Genomic DNA, 18,093 nt, shown 5'->3' on the forward strand with positions numbered 1-18,093 from the left:
TTAATGTCAGATTTAAGAACAGATGAATGATAGACATTGGTTATTTTGCAATTAATAATAGAATCTTCAGCGAAACGACATATTTTCTCAGGGTAGGTGAATTAAGTGAGTGGACAAAATATCACGAACAGTTTTACTGCGCAAGTCATTAGGTTTAGCGAGGAACAGTAAAGGCCCTAGACCCGAACCTTGGTTTAGTTCTTGGATGCCCAATGAAGATTAAGGGAAGTTAGTTTGATCAGCTGTTACATACTCAAAACGGTCAGAGAGCAAAGACTGTAGCCACGACATAAGTTAAGGGCCAATCAACGGAGGCCTCAATATTTCTGCGACGGCTTGGAATCAACAGAGCAATTAAGTTTCACTTGTTTGGCAGCGTGCACCTTATTCATGTGTCCTTGCAAACATTGCCTAGCCTCACTGTACAATGTAACAAAGCGGTCATTATTTAAACGATATCGTTGCTAAGAGGTACAACAACAAAAGTGTCAGAAACGGTCGATATCCTGCTGCGTTGTTTTACATTCTTTTGTTTCCATGGTCGTCTGGTTTGAGCGTTCCCGATTGCGACACTCGAAACGGCCCGTTGCCATGGAGAGACAGTGTTAATGTTCTCCGCACCTCTTGCGTTTTGTTGCGAAATCAGCCACCGCAGCCGCCGCCGCCGCCGTACAAGTGCTGCCGGACAACCTTTCGAGACGCCAAAAAGAAGGCGCGGCTGGGGCGACGCTCGCTCTGTAATGCGTTGCACTATAAAATGCACGTAACATTTTAATAAAACTCGCAAGGGTCCCCTATGCATTCGCCTAACACGATACGAAAGCGAAAGCCATCTTCTTGTTTTTCTCAATCGATGTACTGATGCTCTCCCGCACTCCTCCGAAAGCTTTCTGCACCTAACGTGGTTTTGCATTGCCTCCAGGAAAGGAGGCATTGCAAGCTTTCTGCACCTTCTGTGGACTTGCACTGCCTTCGTGATCGGCTCACCTTTGACGAAGCGACAATGTAATGTGATGACGTCATCATGTGACGTCACGTTATGTGACGTCATAGCGACGTCATGATGACGTCACAAATTTTGGCGACTTGTAACTTCGTGATGACGTCATGTGGTGATGTCATCACGTGATGATCATTTTTTTGCATCTCTCGTGTCAGTTTGATGAGGCATATAAGCTTTTTTCGCCTTAATAATTAAGAAATATGTTCGCTAAGTCTTCATTTTGTAATTCAGCTCCGTTATCAGAAATATGTTTCAAGAACATAGGCAGACAATCACTGGATTGGGGCTGGCCGATATAAGCGAAAATTCGCAAGCACTAGATAGGAACAGCAATCATTTAGCCAAAACAAACCAGCGCTAGCCTACAGTTAGCCAACATTAGAAGTCAGTGTTAACCAACATTTGCTCGTGCTGGCAGTGGTGAGTGAATGCGGTAGTTGATTTTGTTAACGGATTGTATTTATCGACATGATAATCCGTTACAAAAAGCACGGTGGAAGAGCCACAGCAAAACACTGTCATCGAAAGGTTTAGATCTCTATGTTAGCTTAATATGTCCATTTATCGGCTCCCTCACAACTGAAGAGCCTTACATTTGTAGGCTTTATTTTTCTAGACGCTCACAATGAAGCCTTTGGAAAATCATATCGCTATAGCAGCTGGTTCGCGAAACAATGAGTTGCTGTCGTGCGTTTCGTGCCGCCACGTGTGTGTGTAAGCGTAAGTTAGTCCAGTTGAGGGTCACTACTCCGTTCAGTGGACCACCATGGTTGCTTAGCAAGTTAAGGCTCTACTGAGTTAGAAGGTGCGGGTTCGATTCCCGGCCACTTCGGCTGCATTGCGATGGGTGCAAAATGCAAAAAAAAAAAAGAAAAAGACTACCGTGCACTTAGATTTAGGCGTACGTTAAGCAACCCCACGTGACCAAGATCAAACCAAAGTACCCCAAACCGGTGTGCCTCGTAATGATGTCGTGGCATTGACACGCAAAAAATCTGGAATTCACGCCAAGTCTTCTGTTCGCGCAGTTCTAGGTTACGCAGCCCATCTATGTGAAAGTACTTGGAAGGACGCAGGCCCTTGTCGGAATCTTCAATACTAGAATATCGACCCTAACTGTCGTGCCACCGGAAATCTATTAAGGCCTTATTGAACTTTTTGCGTGACAGTGGCCTATTGGATATGCTATGGTACTGCCGCTCCGCACCTTCCTTTTTTTGTTTGTTTGTTTGTTTTCGCGGGCCGGCTCTTATCCCCATTCTTCTTTCCATCTGTCTTTCCCTTTCCCCTTCATCCTAGTGTAGGGTAGCAAACCGGATGTAATAATTCTGGTTGACCACCCTGCCTTTCCTCCGTCTTAATATATATATATATATATATATATATATATATATATATATATATATATATATATATATATATATATACCTTGGAAGGAGAGACAACGCAAGCATATAGCTCTTAGAATCTCTTGCAGCCATTGCTGCACTGTTGCCGCGTGTGCTTGTGTGTCCATGTGTATCCACGCGTGCCCACGTCACTTCCTTAACCGCCCTCGTCCGATCACGTGGTTCGAGCGGGTGAGCATGCTGGTGATCCTGCTGAACTGCGTCACGCTCGGCATGTACCAGCCATGCGCGGACGACGGCTGCGTCTCGGCCCGGTGCCGCCTGCTACAGGTATTCGACGACCTCATATTCGCCTTCTTCGCCATCGAGATGACCATCAAGGTGCTCGCCATGGGACTGCTGGGACGCAGCGCCTACCTGGCCGAGGCATGGAACCGCCTCGACTTCTTCATCGTCATCGCGGGGTGAGAAAAGCAGTCCATAATCTATCTATCTATCTATCTATCTATCTATCTATCTATCTATCTATCTATCTATCTATCTATCTATCTATCTATCTATCTATCTATCTATCTATCTATCTATCTATCTATCTATCTATCTATCTATCTATCTATCTATCTATCTATCTATCTATCTATCTAATAATCAACCACTTATCAGCCATTCAATTCGCTATTTTTTTATTTATTCATTTTTCGGACAATCCAAGGCATGCCCGTGGTCAGAACAAAATGAAGTGGCTCTGCTGACGTGGTCCTGCTCGCGCTGGGTGTAACAGCAGCAGTGCTTAATTAGCCATACATGAACGAAATACAAAATGCGCGAAATATACAGTCACCCAAGCAGTAGTTAGCTTGACCACAAAACAATCAACCAACAATACGTAAACAATCAGCAGTCCACCATTCCGTCAGCATAGAGTTTTATTTATTTATTTATTTATTTATTTATTTATTTATTTATTTATTTATTTATTTATTTATTTATTTATTTATTTATTTATCGGGATGTTTTATCTATGTTGCGCGAAGCAAAAAATCATTTTCAGGCCCCTACAACTTTTTGTAGCTGCTTCGCCACTACAAGGCTATGTATGTGGCGGTGCACCCTTTACAGGAGAAAAATAACTGCGTTTCCTTGCATACAACAATGCGCGAATTCCAAAGTAGACATAGGATTAGTGCGGAAGTCAAAGAGTCATATATAAATATTGTCGACAATGAGCAGGAAAAAATGCCGAAAGCACGAACACATCCAGTACGCTAATAATTGTTGAATTTATTGTTGAATGAAGATAATTGTTGAATATATTCGACGGCAGTCTGCTCGTCATAGAGTCAACAAAGTGTCAAGTTTCCTTTCCTTCAAAGCATGACTACCCGAAACGTAGCGACCAACGCGGTTACATACATACATACATACATACATACATACATACATACATACATACATACATACATACATACATACATACATACATACATACATACATACATACATACATACATACATAGATAGATAGATAGATAGATAGATAGATAGATAGATAGATAGATAGATAGATAGATAGATAGATAGATAGATAGATAGATAGATAGATAGATAGATAGATAGATAGATAGATAGATAGATAGATAGATAGAAAATATAGATAGATAGATAGATAGATAGATAGATAGATAGATAGATAGATAGATAGATAGATAGATAGATAGATAGATAGATAGATAGATAGATAGATAGATAGATAGATAGAATAGATAGATAGATAGATAGATAGATAGATAGATAGATAGATAGATAGATAGATAGATAGATAGATAGATAGATAGATAGATAGATAGATAGATAGATAGATAGATAGATAGATAGATAGATAGATAGATAGATAGATAGATAACGCGCTGCTTGCAAACCCAGTGCCCTGGAGTACGTTCTGGACGTGGGCAACATCAACCTGTCGGCGATCCGTACCATCCGCGTGCTGCGTCCCCTGCGGGCCATCAACCGCATACCGAGCATGCGCATCCTGGTGATGCTGCTTCTAGACACGCTGCCCATGTTGGGCAATGTGCTGCTGCTCTGCTTCTTCGTCTTCTTCATCTTCGGCATCGTCGGCGTCCAGCTGTGGGCTGGCCTGCTGCGACAGCGCTGCTATCTCGTGCTGCCCGACGACAACATCTCGATACCAAGGTATGAGACTCGCTAGCCTCACACTGGGCTATATATGGACGGTATTACGTAAGACACATGCGCGTCGTAACCATGGGCTGCTAAACGAGTGTTTTCCTATTTTCGCATGTTAGTATATTTTCTTAATTTCGTGTTTTCGTGCGTTATGAGATCATGACACGTGGATGCACCAACCCAACCGTTTTCATGCGTACGCGTCCACCGCAGCACTGTTTGTTAAGTTCTTAGATATACAAAATTGCAAGGCTTCAGCCCAATATGGCGGCACCGAAACCCATCCGTGATATATGCTGCGTTCCAATTCTGGACTGCATCGTGAACAGTCTACATTGACATCATAGAAGACAGCACCGAGCCCGAGTCGCTCGAGTAGCGGAACGCGTCTGCATGACGACTGGGCGACGTGACGCCACCTCGCGTCGACAGGAGAAGGTCAAAAATACCCAGTAAAATCGCGGTGCTTTTAGCTTCTTTCGTGCTCAAACCTGTAAAAACTTCAACGTATATCGAATGGATCGCGTAACACACCCTGGTAACGTCCTCCTTTGAGCTGGCGACCTATTCGAAGAGTTCTCAGCCTTCTGTCCGACGGCCATCTTGTCTGGACAGCATCGTATTCGCCTTCGATTAAGCTTTCTCGAATATGTCTATTTTGCCGGCTACGTGAGAGTTGAAATGGGACTTAAGATGGCCGCTGTCCGCTAAGCTGTCTATTTAGACGTATACGGTGAGTAGTGGAAACATACCCGTAATCTACAGGTTACGTTTCGCTGTCAAGGATGAGACTATTGGGTTGCCAATGACGGGTCGCATTCCGACGTGGACCGGCAATCGAAAATGCGCTAGCGTACCGAGATTTGAGCGCGGGTGCTGTAACCACACTAGCTCGACGTTATTTGTGAAGGCAGCACCGTTACGGCGACTCATCACAGTCTTCGTACTACTCGCCAGTATGCTTAAAGGAAAACACATCTCAGTGAGGCTTCCAAGTATTAGCCCATGAGGCCGAAACTTTGAAGATAACATGAAAATGATGCCAAAGACAGCGTGACGAGCGATGCAACTAGTAAATAAATCGTAGTCCCAACGTTAGGGAACGGGAATGCGAAACTATAGGCGAGATATATTGAACAGTGATACTTCTTTGAATTATTAGCATGTTTACTTGCGCGATGACCAGGCACGTGGGTGTTTTCTTTTCCCTTTAACTCTAACACTATCCTGGCGCTGTAGAATCTTCTCATTAAATAAATAAAAGCTGCAAATGCTGGAAAGATCATGTCCGGATTACCACCGTAGCAGTGGTGACGCGAACGCAGTGCATGGAAAGCAGGTCTCGTAAGGTGGCATTTATCGCCTTCGAACCTGAATTCTCTGGCAGACGAGAACTAAAAGCAGAATGGAAATCATGAAAAAGGCACCCATATACGCACACGCAGGCGCTACTTCCAACAAACTTATTGTTGCGATACCGTCATTACTTACGGCATCACCAAATGTGGCCGCATCAATGCGCAAAAGTTGGAAACCACTAAGAACTGACACAGAATGTCGTTGTCACATCCATAAAATCAAATTTTTTTTTCAGGTAATGCTATAAGTAGCGATGGTATTGCAACAATAAATTTCTTGGAAGTAGCGTCCGTGTGTATGCATATGTGTACCTTTTTTCGTCCATGTTTTCCGTGAGCTTTTATTTCCCTTTAAAATGGATCACCAACTTGCCCAAACTGCCGCGTTGGTGAACTTCATCTCTGACAGCGGTATTGTATTGCGAGAGAAACGGTGACGTTTACGAAGACAGCGTAATGTCCTGCGTGAAATAAATCTGATAAGCGCTTTCCTCTCTCTTTTGTTGGCGCCAGCGGCGGTAAGCTGAACCGCTGTGCGCTTCATGAGGAGAGGGGCTTTTGCACGCGCGGCGCTAATTCACTCAGATCGTTCGTTGCGCCCCCTAAAGGGGTATTCAGGCGGAGGAGAAATGCTCGGGGGGTAAAGGCGGAGCCTAGTGACGTCAGCTCGCGAGGAGAAGTCTCCACAAATGCCCCCCACTCACACGGACGAGGCAAACGGAGGGGGAGACCAGTGTTACTAGACTACTCTGGTGGCTTGCACCACCCGTTTGACGAGCTGCTGACGACGAGCTGCAGAGGACCATCCAGCTGCAGACTGGACACCCACTGCCGCTCTCTGCAGGAGCAAGTGCAACAATGTGGCCAAACAAGAGCCCGAAATTCCGCCACATCCCCCACCGCAGGGGGATCGTTTGTCCTTTCGGGGAAAACGTCCCCGTCTCCTCCGAGGAGGCGCGGGGGGGTTACGCCCACTCACTAATCCGTGACGTCGCGGTCACGTGATACGCAATCTCCCCGTCTCCCCCGAGCATTCCTCCCCCGTCTGAATACCCCTTAACGGACGCGAGCATCCGCATTCATCTCGGCGTCGAGAGCTGCCCCACTCTCACGCGCTCGTATTTGTTCCTCAGCTCCTCTCTTCCTGGGAAGAAGGAACCTCGTGTCTCTTCCAGAACTTGCCTGTCCGTCATCGTCGCCAGGTGCCGTATGGCCTCTCTCCCCCCTGAACTCCCTCTTCGCCTGCTCCGTTCCTCGAGAGTTCCATGCAGCGTAGCGAATGCTACGGCACTCGCAACGATGGTCCCACCCTCGTAACACTGGGCGCAATGATGAACCGAATTTCCGCGGAGATTGTCTAAGATTACGATGCTGAGTCAATGAAATCGCGGCAGGATTTCTTGTAAATGCTGTTACACAAAGCAAGCGTGTTGCACAATATATTTACAATGTATGTACAGCACTCGAAAGCAGGCATACAAAATGGAGCCCAGTCTGCACGAGAGATCACTGGGCGTCGTCTTCTTCCGTACTCTGTTCATCTCAGGAGCGTCGTAGCAATACTTTGGGAGAGAAAAGGGTGACTGGGCTTTTTCAAGCGCTTTCAAGGCAATAACAGTCAACTGAACAGCGACGACGCTTCGTGTTCTGTAACGTATTGCTTTTACGACCAAACTCAGTGGCTATCCTGTATTAAGTGCGAATGCACTTTATAAGCGACCCTGAATCCGCCGTCCCATAGCAACGGCGCGAGGAGCGGCGAGGAGCGTCTGTAGCAACGGCGCAGCGACGTCACACCCCACGTGACTGCGCGCGTTCCGCCTCCTCACCGCGGTTCGCGCGGGCGCGCGCCGGCTCCGCACCGCTCTTCTAGGTGGCATTGGGTGCAGTGCTTCGCCGCTCCTTCTCTCGCCGTTCGCTCTCTCTCCTCCCTGCGCCCCACTCTCCCGTCCGCTGGCTGGGCGCCTCTCAAGAAGAAATGTGTGCTCGAGACGCCGCTGTGAAACGCCAACGGCGACCACAAGGCTGAGATTATGGCCGTCAGGTACAATGACAACACAAACAGGTGCTGATGAATGTGTAAATAAATGGTTACGGTACAAATCCTCGTCTCGTCATTAATTTACGCCATTAAAATTACTGCGCCGTGTACTCTCGGCGCAAGAAATGCATTCGCATTTCCTCACGATTCCCTTCGGGGAGGTGGGGGCATTTTTTTGAGGGCTCGCGCAAGGATTACCGAAGTTAAAATGCAGCGAGAACTTCCTTTGTTTAAGAATGTGCTCGATATTCGCTTGCATCTCAAATAGAGTACGAAAAAAATCAATAAAAAGGTAACACTGAGGCAACAGTGTTTTGTTCTCCTTAGTCAGGTCTTCTACATCGCGCCAAAAGGCACAGGTGAGCATAACAAGCGGAGAGGGATGGTCATGCTAAGATCAATGCAACGCGCAAAACAAAGACAACTTGAAAGCGTGCAATCTTGGGCACGTTGGTAATTCATGTTCACTTTTATAGCGCACAATAAGAACAAGGACGGAAAGCGCTGTGTCCGCATCGTTCTTTTCCGTCCTTGTTTTTAGTGTGCGCTATAAGGGTGAACAAACACACACACAAAAAAAGAACGCTATCTGTTAGTAGTTTTCATCGCACTGCACAGAACTGGCGAAACAAGAACAAGTCTGGAGACCTCGCTAGCTATATTCTCTCAACCTTTCTTCCCTACCCGCAAAAATATCGTGCTGCCGAGACTAACGAGGAGGCAACTGCTTGAAACGGCCACCAGAGCGGCGCTGCGAACACCTTCCTCTGTATATAACGCCAACAAACTGGCCACCAACACCAGCAGTAGCTGGTTGTTTAGCCGACACATCACGCGCTTGTGGCACGGAAGAGTGGCTGGCGCCTGAGAAAAGAGGGCCGCCTCGATACTTGCAACAGCGCATCATTGTGAGCCGGGCCGTTATAACGCGTATAGGAGAACAGAAGACACTCGCGGCAGGTGGCAAAAAGAGGGTTGGCAACGCTAGTACTTGAAGTGTGTGTGCGCTCCTAGAGGAGCAGAGGGGGAGGGGACGAGCGAGCGTGTGTGCTGCTATATGAGACGTATAGAGGGACGGCAGAAAAAGGCAGGGAAACGGAGGCGCTGTCATAATTTCGTGGAGCTCATATTCCCGCGGCGCCGGCGGCCACGCTCGTTACGTCAAGCGCCACCACCACCACGTAGCGCTCTCCGATTTCTTTCTGTTACGTCTCCCTTACTTTCGCCGCTACGGTTGCCATAGTGATACGGGTGTGGTGGGCATTGCCACAGCATCACGTATAACTGCTTCTCGCTCGACAGCAACCGCTGTAGTGTATACGTAAGGCTCGTTGAAGTGATGGAAACGGTTGGTTTGCCGCGAGCCTTCGTCACTGATGTGGAACTTGTGTGGATGTATTCTGCTTTTAGTTCCTGTTGCAAACTGAGCAGACCTCGTCTCAGCAGACGCGTTGCTCTTGCAAAAACAGCGGTGGCGAACATCGTTAGCGACCGTATGGCTGGATAATGAACGAGCGAGCTAATATATAAACGACGTCGCCTGCTAATGTGATTGTATGTACATAGATTTAAGGATGGCGAGTCTGCCGATGTGTATGGCGGGAGAGGGGCAGACTGAACGTTGCGATTCTTTCCGCCTTTTTTATTACTTAGAGCGACAAAACGTACAGCTATGGAATGGACAGTTGAGCTAGTTAAAATATTTGCATTGGTTGATGCAGCGCTGAAACAAGAAGACGTAGAAACAGAAAGCGTTTGTAGTGTACTTTATGGTTCTACGTCGTCTTTTCAGCGCTGCATCAACTGTGAGAACATTGAGCTGTAAAAATGGTGAGAATTCATAGCAGAAATCGTCTGGCGTGAAGAGACAAGGACGCGAGGAAAACGAAATCTACAGGTGTTGTGTGTTGGCCCTTCCCTCCCTACCTTGTCTGCTGCAACCCTAACTTGTTTTACTGGTTATCCTCCTTCGGTCACGGTGCCTCCATACGCAGACGTAAATTAATTTCAAATGTTCCGAGTAGCCGGCGGCGAAACGACCAAAATCTTCAGCTCCGCAGCTTTTGAATGGGCACGTAACCTTCTGCTCACTAAAACAATAACATATGAAGAAAGTTTTGAAAGTAATGCAGTACAATAGTGTCTTAAGGGTTACACCGCCAGCTTCGGTGGGGAGTTCAACTTATTCCTATGTATTCCTGCTGTTAATTCGTATTCTTTTTTTTTTACTCCCATGGGCTAATCTCAATTATAACTGCCACACATTTACATGTAGCAAACTTATCGGCTCCCTTCAAAGTGTGCTGCCTCACCGATTAAAGAGTAACATCGATTATCAATATTATTTCCGCTGATGAACACTAACCCGACTTCCGAACACATCGGTTGATATGGAAGGCTGAACTAAGCGACTAAGCGCGTGGCTTTTTGCGTGTACTTATGCAATAAAAATGTTATACATCTGTGCATGCTATGACGGCAGTGCTCATTTGTCGCTTACTGGGCTGCCGTTCTACCTGAGATTGCCAGCGCGCTCTATTTCTTTGGAGATTTACTGTGCATAGATTGAAAGGCTGTAGGAAGTACAAACCACGTACCGGAGTGCTGCGGTACAGCTGTGACCGAACGCGAAGTGCTGGCCTTCATTCTCGTCACGGTGACCCCGTTCCGACGGGGTCAGAACTTAAAGAAAGAAAATTAGTTCTTATACATATGGCTTTCCAACTTGATCTGGGGGCCTCCGGCTCCCCAGATTCGAGTTCCTCAGGACTCCAATAAAGTTCTTGTCATGTCATGTTATACATATGGTGCAGTCGAAGAACACCTTCTAGAAAAATTCTTCTAAAAGCGTTCATGGTGTCGTCTCTCATACGTCAAAAAAAGAGAGAGAAAATCCTTGAACAGAGGGTCGCGATAGAGCAAACGTTTCGAAAAGCGGTCACACGACCACTTGCCGAAACGTCGCCCCCTGCTCAAGCATTTTTCGTCTCTTCAAGCTGCCATCTTCTCTTGAACTTCTGTTTTGTTTGGATTTCCACAAATTTAAAAGAAATCTTGTGCTTATTTCTGAGTAGCGAATGCTGCAACAGCTGTGATACATGCACAGGAAAGCGGCCCTCGTTGAGCTCAATTCGACACGCAGGAATGAAAGGCAAAGAAATTAAGGGGCGCAACACGCTGCCGTGTCGCGTCCTTTTCTTTGCATTTCGTCTGTGTCAGTTGCACTGCATCCGCAATGGACCTTTTTTTTTTTTTTTAGAGCGAACAGTTTGTGCATTAGGCACCCGGGGTGGTCGCCTGGTGCGCGGTGTGTGTTTGTGTGATGCCGCTGATTCCGTGTGTGTATTTGCTCGCAGTGCGTCTTCTCATTCCACCTCTTTGCAGGAGTATCAACCCGTATTACGCGGAGAGGGTCAAAGCGTTTAAGTAAGCAGCGTTCTTTGTGAATGCCATTTTGTGGCTGCCGGCTCGTGTGTATGTATGTACGTGACCGAATCGCTTCGCTCGATCTGTTTGCGTGTCTATCCAGGCTGCACAGGGCGGTCCAAACCGCCGCCAACGTACGCACATGACTCACTGCATGTGATGGCGGCCGTCTCTTTGTCATCTAAACTCCGAAAGCGTGGCGAAAGGACTGCCCTTATTTTTTTCTCTCGGGGCTGAAGCTGTGTTGCACGTGCGCTGCACGTGCGCTGTGATGTCTCGCTCTGAAATTAACACCTTGCAAGTAACTTCGTGGCCTGCAAGTCACGTGGCATGATGACGTCATCCGTGGGAAAGCTGATGCTCCGGTTGCGAGATGCAATTCGAGAAGCAAAGGGAAGGCGAACGCACTAAGGTGTCCATGTTGGATGCCCACAGATCTCACCCATAGGAAAGGAAAGTGACGCCACCTTCCGGGGTCACGTGACGAGGATGCCGACCTGTGAGCACGTGGCATTACGTAATATGTAGGACGGTAGGTGACGTGGCAAGTTTCGCAATAAAATAAAAATAAAGGTCAATGCGACCATACCACAGCTGGAACGAAATCATGACGTCGGCTTGGAAGGCGGAACGACGCCAACATCATGGATGACGTCATGTCACGTGACGAATAGGTCTATAGATGTCCCAAAGCAAGTGTTTACTAAAGGAATGACGAGCGTTTACAAATGGCGTCTTCGAGTGATAGATGGGTGTTATATAATTACTGTTGACTGTCCTTCTTTTTTGTTTCTAATCACTAACAGGTTAACCACGTGCTCTGTGGTAACAAACTTCACCACGTGCGTCACTGTATGCGTCTAACCCGTTGAGTAATGTGGACACAATTCGGTATGCCGAAAGTGTCCAAGGAGAAGCACTAACCTGGAGATTGTACACGTCCTGTCATTTACTTGGCATCACCGCTTCTGTACCGCTATTCGTTGCCCATGCAAGCATCACGCTCAAACTAACCAGTTCCGTTACTTATTTTAAAATTGTAACCTCTGATTTCTGTGGCACTGCCCGCCTGCTTACTGATATGGCCAGAACACTTACCTTCTTTGCTGCGTCCGGAGGATAACCCATCTTACGGCTACTAACCGATTCCCATTTTGCATCATCCACACAATTTTGTACGTGAATGAAGATTCCCTCTTTTTTCCTCTGCGTTCTCCCTCGAGAGTTATAGGTACGCTGGTAGTTTGCATCTTCCAGGGCTTATCTTTTTTTTTTAATTTTGCGTGTGTCGTTGACGCAGCCTCAGCCGCAGGAGCTTTCGTTTTCTATCAAAAGCCACATTCTTAAAGACAGTTCATTGTAAGCATAAAGCGTAGCAAACTACACACCGAAAAATTGGTTCACAATAAGACGACAAGTAAAGATACAGAAAAAAAATCTAAGATGACAAGAAAGAAGTTGGAGTGACAGTGGTCATCCTGTGATATTTTCTCCTTGTACGTGAGCGTCGATTCCTGATCTAGTCGTTTCACTATCTCCCCTCTACGAACTTACTCGGGTAATGAGCTTGATGAAAGTTCGAAAAGCACGACGCGCAAGCGGGAACCCCTAAAGTGGACGAGAAAAATGCCAAGAGAGAGTCACCAGCACTCCTTTTTTTACACCTAAAGGGAGTGTTCAGCCCCCGGAAGCTGTCTAGCTTTCTTTGCCGTTGGAGATTAAGTTGCCGATGCAGGTACACGAGGGAGGACACAGGATGGAATCAAAGGGGAGTCAACGTTTCTCGAAACACCCTCGTCAACGAGACGAGAGTCTTTTATCGTGCTTCTAATGGTGCTTTCCGTTTACTCTTTTTTCGCTCCCTCCTTTCCCCACCGGCTGCTGCGCAGTCCAATATCATCGTACTACCAGGGTCTGGACGCCGAGAAGGACTTCATCTGCAGCACGGAGAAGGACAACGGGATGCACCGCTGCAACGGGCTGCCCCCGCTTGTCCTGCCCTCGGGTCTGATCTGCAACGCGTCGGCGCAGCCGCACAGCGCCAACGCGCCCACCAACGTGTCCTGCGTCAACTGGAACCAGTACTACAACAATTGCACGGCGGGGGACAAGAACCCCTTCCAGGGGTCCATCTCCTTCGACAATATCGGCCTAGCCTGGGTCGCCATATTCTTGGTGAGCCGATATAACCTCGATCGCTGTTCTCCCTCCCTAACATACTGTTAAATCACCTTACGTAGGGAAGCTCAGAAGAAACTGCACAGTACAGGATCAGTGTTTTTGGTGCCACGTACGAGCTCGCTGCTGTTATATTGCGCGTGATATGAACTGTAGGCAAGAGATAGCTAAAAATTGGTCGCTGCAGTTTCACTACCACTAACCACATTGAATTGTCTATCAACGCAGAATAAAGTGTCGCAGTGATCGGCTGGAAGGGCACGAACGAGTACAACTGCGTATTTGGTAAAGCAAAAAAGAATGCGGTCCTGTACGAAGGGTTGACTGCAAATTAAGGACCGCACTGTTTAAAACTTTTGGGCTGATTGCCCGGATGTCTCGCTTCGGTCTCGCAACGACACCGGCATGATCTCGTCTGAGTGCCCGTATGTCCTTGTGTGAGTTCCCGGATGTTTCGTCTTGAGTGCCCGTATACGGTGTGGTGCGAGTGCCCGGATAACGGCGCTGGCATTCGTCTCAAGTTCACTCGAGTGTCACCGATGACGGGAGCTAAAAGCATTTCATGTTTTAAAAAAAAGATGGCGCCGCTCCAACATTTCCTTCCCTCGTCTTCCCCGCAGGTGATCAGCCTGGAAGGCTGGTCCGACATCATGTACTATGTACAGGACGCACATTCCTTCTGGGACTGGATCTACTTTGTGCTGCTCATTGTGGTGAGTGCTCTTCCAAGTACAGTGACTGATACATAGTTAAAAAATACAGCGCAATATAAACACGGACAGATAAGGACAGAAGACTCGTGCTGTACCTGTACTGTTACTTGTCCGCATTTATAGTGCGGGTAGCCGATGCCGTAGGTTACATTAAGAAAAAGGATCTGGGCAGGCCCCGTAATGCGAAGGACAGATGACCTTTGGTCAGTTGGTGCTAAGGAATGGATACCAAGGAATGGGAGACGTAGCCGTGGACGGCAGAGGGTAAGACGGAGTGAAGAAATCAGGAAGTTCGGAGGCATAAAAGTGAACCTGCTCGCACAGGATAGGATAAACTGGGGACGGTTGGGAAAGGCCTTCGCCCTGTACTGGAATAAAGATAGGCTAAAATCGATGACGACCAAGTGTCTCGCTTTCAAACGCTATTAAGTTAACAGTGACTATTGTCACGTGACCCCGACGTTCACCACGCCTCTGGAAAAGGAGGCAGCTTGAAGTACAGGCGGTATAATCAAGGGTTATAGCCCAATGCGTAAACAACAGGGCCACCGACGTAGGCGTCCACCATGCAGGGCTGATACCTCACTTTTCTTCCTTGGCGCGTGCGCAGATCGGATCCTTCTTCATGATCAACCTGTGCCTGGTCGTCATCGCGACCCAGTTCTCGGAGACCAAGAAACGCGAGATGGAGCGCATGCGCCTGGAGCGCGCCCGCTACCACTCGAGCTCGACGCTGGCCTCGACGTCCGTCTCCGACTCCGGCTGCTACACGCAGATCATCAAGTACCTCACGCATCTAGGCCGGAGGGCCAAACGGAGGTGAGACCCCTACGTAACTCACTGCCTCCATTTATTCATTGGTATAATTCGAGATGTTGGCCACAGATGTGGCGTTGGCAACGTCTTAGCACTTGAATGCAAGACAACGTACAGGCAAGACAACATACCTAACGCTTGAATGCAAAACAACGTACCTAATGTAAGCTATTATCGCAGAAAAAGTCAGAATTACATCCCCGTAGCCTCCCTTCCCGTATGTATGAAAGGTGAACGATTGCAGCGCCACAATTTTCCCCTAGCTGTCATAGTGTGAAACACTGCAGGATTGGGATGACGCCTGTCTGTGTTAGTTCGACTCGGGAACTGTGCGAGTGGCAGCGGGGTCACTGTCGTTTCCGTTGCATTCGTTTACGCCGGCGTGCCAAAATTACCGAAATACGACTCAATAGGCGTGCATACACGCGCGCGTAGTTGTCGGGGAATGCTGGAACGATTCTCAAGTAGACCAACCAATAGCCCAGATCTGCTGCGGTATTCTCACAAATGTGACAATACCCCAATACCGGCTAAACTTGTCTACGTTCACAGATGCGCAGGTTTCACACTTCACCTCCGGGGGCATGAACGGTGCCTCCACGTGAACGACGCCCCTGTGCATCCACGTCACAAAGCCGAAAGACCCAGCAAAATATTCTCGAACATTGCAACGTGAACGCTTTTCTTTTACAGCAACTAAGCAGCCTTTATTCCAATGAAGCTGTTTCTCTCTCACACCCCGCGAAGAAATGGTCAGGGCCGATCCTCCCACGCGGTCATAACGCCACTGCCTATCAGGTCGCGCCCATAGTCTAAGCATTTTATTCCCTGAGACAAGTACTCTGTCGAGGACGCTGACGCTATCGCGCATAACGTATTCGCTGCTGTCGTGGTTGTTGCTGCAGCTCCTATACTGTTTCACTCACTCGTTTGCGGTGTGCATGCGCAGGTTTCTACGGTGGTACAGGCGGCGGAAGCGTCGCCGGGCACTTCCGCGTAGCCACCCGGAAGTGCAGTTAGCGGGACCGGAAGTGGCCATCTCTCCAGTATCCGCCACGGGCGTTCACCACTCCCACTCGTCCCGACACCACCCGGACGACGGGTGTCCCCTGGACGAATGCCACAGTCACTGCTCGTCTGGTGAGTAACTCACGCGGCACGACCTAGTAGTCTTTAGACGTACTACTAGGACGACCTAGTAGTACGTCCAAAAAGCACCTATTTCTAATTCAAATATGGAAATGTTTTAACCAACCATTTGTATCGCCAGAATGATTGCTTAAAATATCTTATGAGATATCTCCCAAGTCTCTCAAACTAGCCTTCCCTGTGAATGATCAACACGACCGAGGCCGCTTTTTTTATTTATTTGTGTAGGAAGCTTTTTGTCCCAAGAATCTTAAATCACGTGCCCTCGCTGTGCATGTAGTGTAGAGACATTGAGTGTCGCTCCTTATGCAATTATATTCTGCTGCAGCACATGCATATCTGAGCACATATGTCAGCGTACTCTTCCCCCACGATTTGGGAACATAAAACAGCGAACGGTGGTCTCCTGGACCACAGTCTGCAATGGCAATTCTACCAGAATCATTTACAGTGCCGGTTAACGTTTGCCTAGTGTTGGCTATATATTGCAGGTTATGGTGCTCGACTGCTACCCGAAGGTCGCGGGATCGAAGCCGCATTTTCGATGGAGGCGAAAATGCTTGAGGCCCGTGTACTTAGATCTAGGTGCACGTTAAAGAACTCCAGGCGGCTGAAATTTCCGGAGCCCTCCACTACGGCGTCCCTCATAGTGATATCGTGGTTTTGAGACGTCAAACGGGAGCTATCATCATCATCATCATCATCATCATTATTATTATTATTATTATTATTATTATTATTATTATTATTATTATTATTATTATTATTATTATTATTATTATTATTATTATTATTATTATATTGCTAAATGACCGTTAACGGTCTTTTGTGTTGACTTACCATTCGCAAATTTCGCTTGTTGGTCTCCTATTCTGGCTAAATGACGGCAAGTATTGGCTATGGTGGTCACTTACGCCGGCTAATGTAAGATATTTGCTGATGTAACAGCGACATTACCTTCCATTTAAATGTAGTGATGCGCTCCCATATGCAAAGGCAACAACCCCACGCGCTTCGGCCTGAATTTCTTTACATGCTTATAAAACGTCAACGCTTATAAAACAGCGACAGCCAATACACGCCACCGGAAGTACGTCGCGTATCCGAAAGGCGTATCCTCAAGAACAGACGGAACTGACAACAAGGACATATCTGAATTGCCGCAGCTTTAAAGGGTCCCTAAATCACACCGAGTTCAAAGACGAGAGAGTGGTTTCCTTCTCGCCTTCTTTACCCTTCCTACAGGCCAGTGGCGTAGCCAGGGGGTGGCACACCAGGCCCGTGCCCCCCCCCCCCCGAAATTTTTTCCCCATAGGACACAGAGCACAAAATGACACTCGTCTACACTTATCTGCCCAGACCCCATGTCGGATCAAGGAGATGCCCCCCCCCCCCCTCCCCCCCAAAAAAAATTTCAGCCTACGCCACTGCTACAGGCGCTGTCTCCTACTCGCCACGTATTTCTACATAATAAGTGCGGACAATGCCAGCCCTAAGCGTTGAGCCTATCCGGATTTCGCGCTTTTCAGCTGCACGCTATCTCCGCTTGCACTCTCGAAAACGCATGAAACAAAGTGAAATCAGTTGATCGCGCACCATATACACATGCGAGATAAGGCAGAATGGTCGTGCGACTGCATCGCAAAGCAGTGCAAGATATAATAATAATAATAATAATAATAATAATAATAATAATAATAATAATAATAATAATAATAATAATAATAATAATAATAATAATAATAATAATAACTGTTGGGGTTTTACGTTCCAAAACCACGATCTGATTATGAGGGACGCCGTTGTAGAGGGCTCCGGAAATTTTTATCATCTGGTGCTCTTTAACGTGCACCTAAATCTAAGTACACGG

General features: G+C 47.3%; 1 protein-coding gene across 2 annotated transcripts in view; it reads left to right on the plus strand.

The window, feature by feature from the left end:
- Window positions 1-2,567: 2,567 nt before the first annotated feature.
- Window positions 2,568-18,093, plus strand: part of LOC119399977 (voltage-dependent T-type calcium channel subunit alpha-1G) — a 78,308-nt gene continuing 62,782 nt past the window's right edge. Inside the window, exons 1-6 of one of the 2 annotated variants that reach the window (XM_037666879.2) lie at window positions 2,568-2,816; window positions 4,276-4,548; window positions 13,257-13,542; window positions 14,166-14,258; window positions 14,869-15,077; window positions 16,024-16,214. In XM_037666879.2, the coding sequence (XP_037522807.2) occupies window positions 2,590-2,816; window positions 4,276-4,548; window positions 13,257-13,542; window positions 14,166-14,258; window positions 14,869-15,077; window positions 16,024-16,214 (1,279 nt within the window). In that variant the 5' untranslated portion in view covers window positions 2,568-2,589. The remainder of the gene's footprint in view (window positions 2,817-4,275; window positions 4,549-13,256; window positions 13,543-14,165; window positions 14,259-14,868; window positions 15,078-16,023; window positions 16,215-18,093) is intronic. The other variant, XM_037666880.2, reaches the window with a different exon arrangement.

The sequence above is a fragment of the Rhipicephalus sanguineus genome, chromosome 7, assembly GCF_013339695.2.
Source record: "Rhipicephalus sanguineus isolate Rsan-2018 chromosome 7, BIME_Rsan_1.4, whole genome shotgun sequence".
Lineage (NCBI taxonomy): Eukaryota > Metazoa > Arthropoda > Arachnida > Ixodida > Ixodidae > Rhipicephalus > Rhipicephalus sanguineus.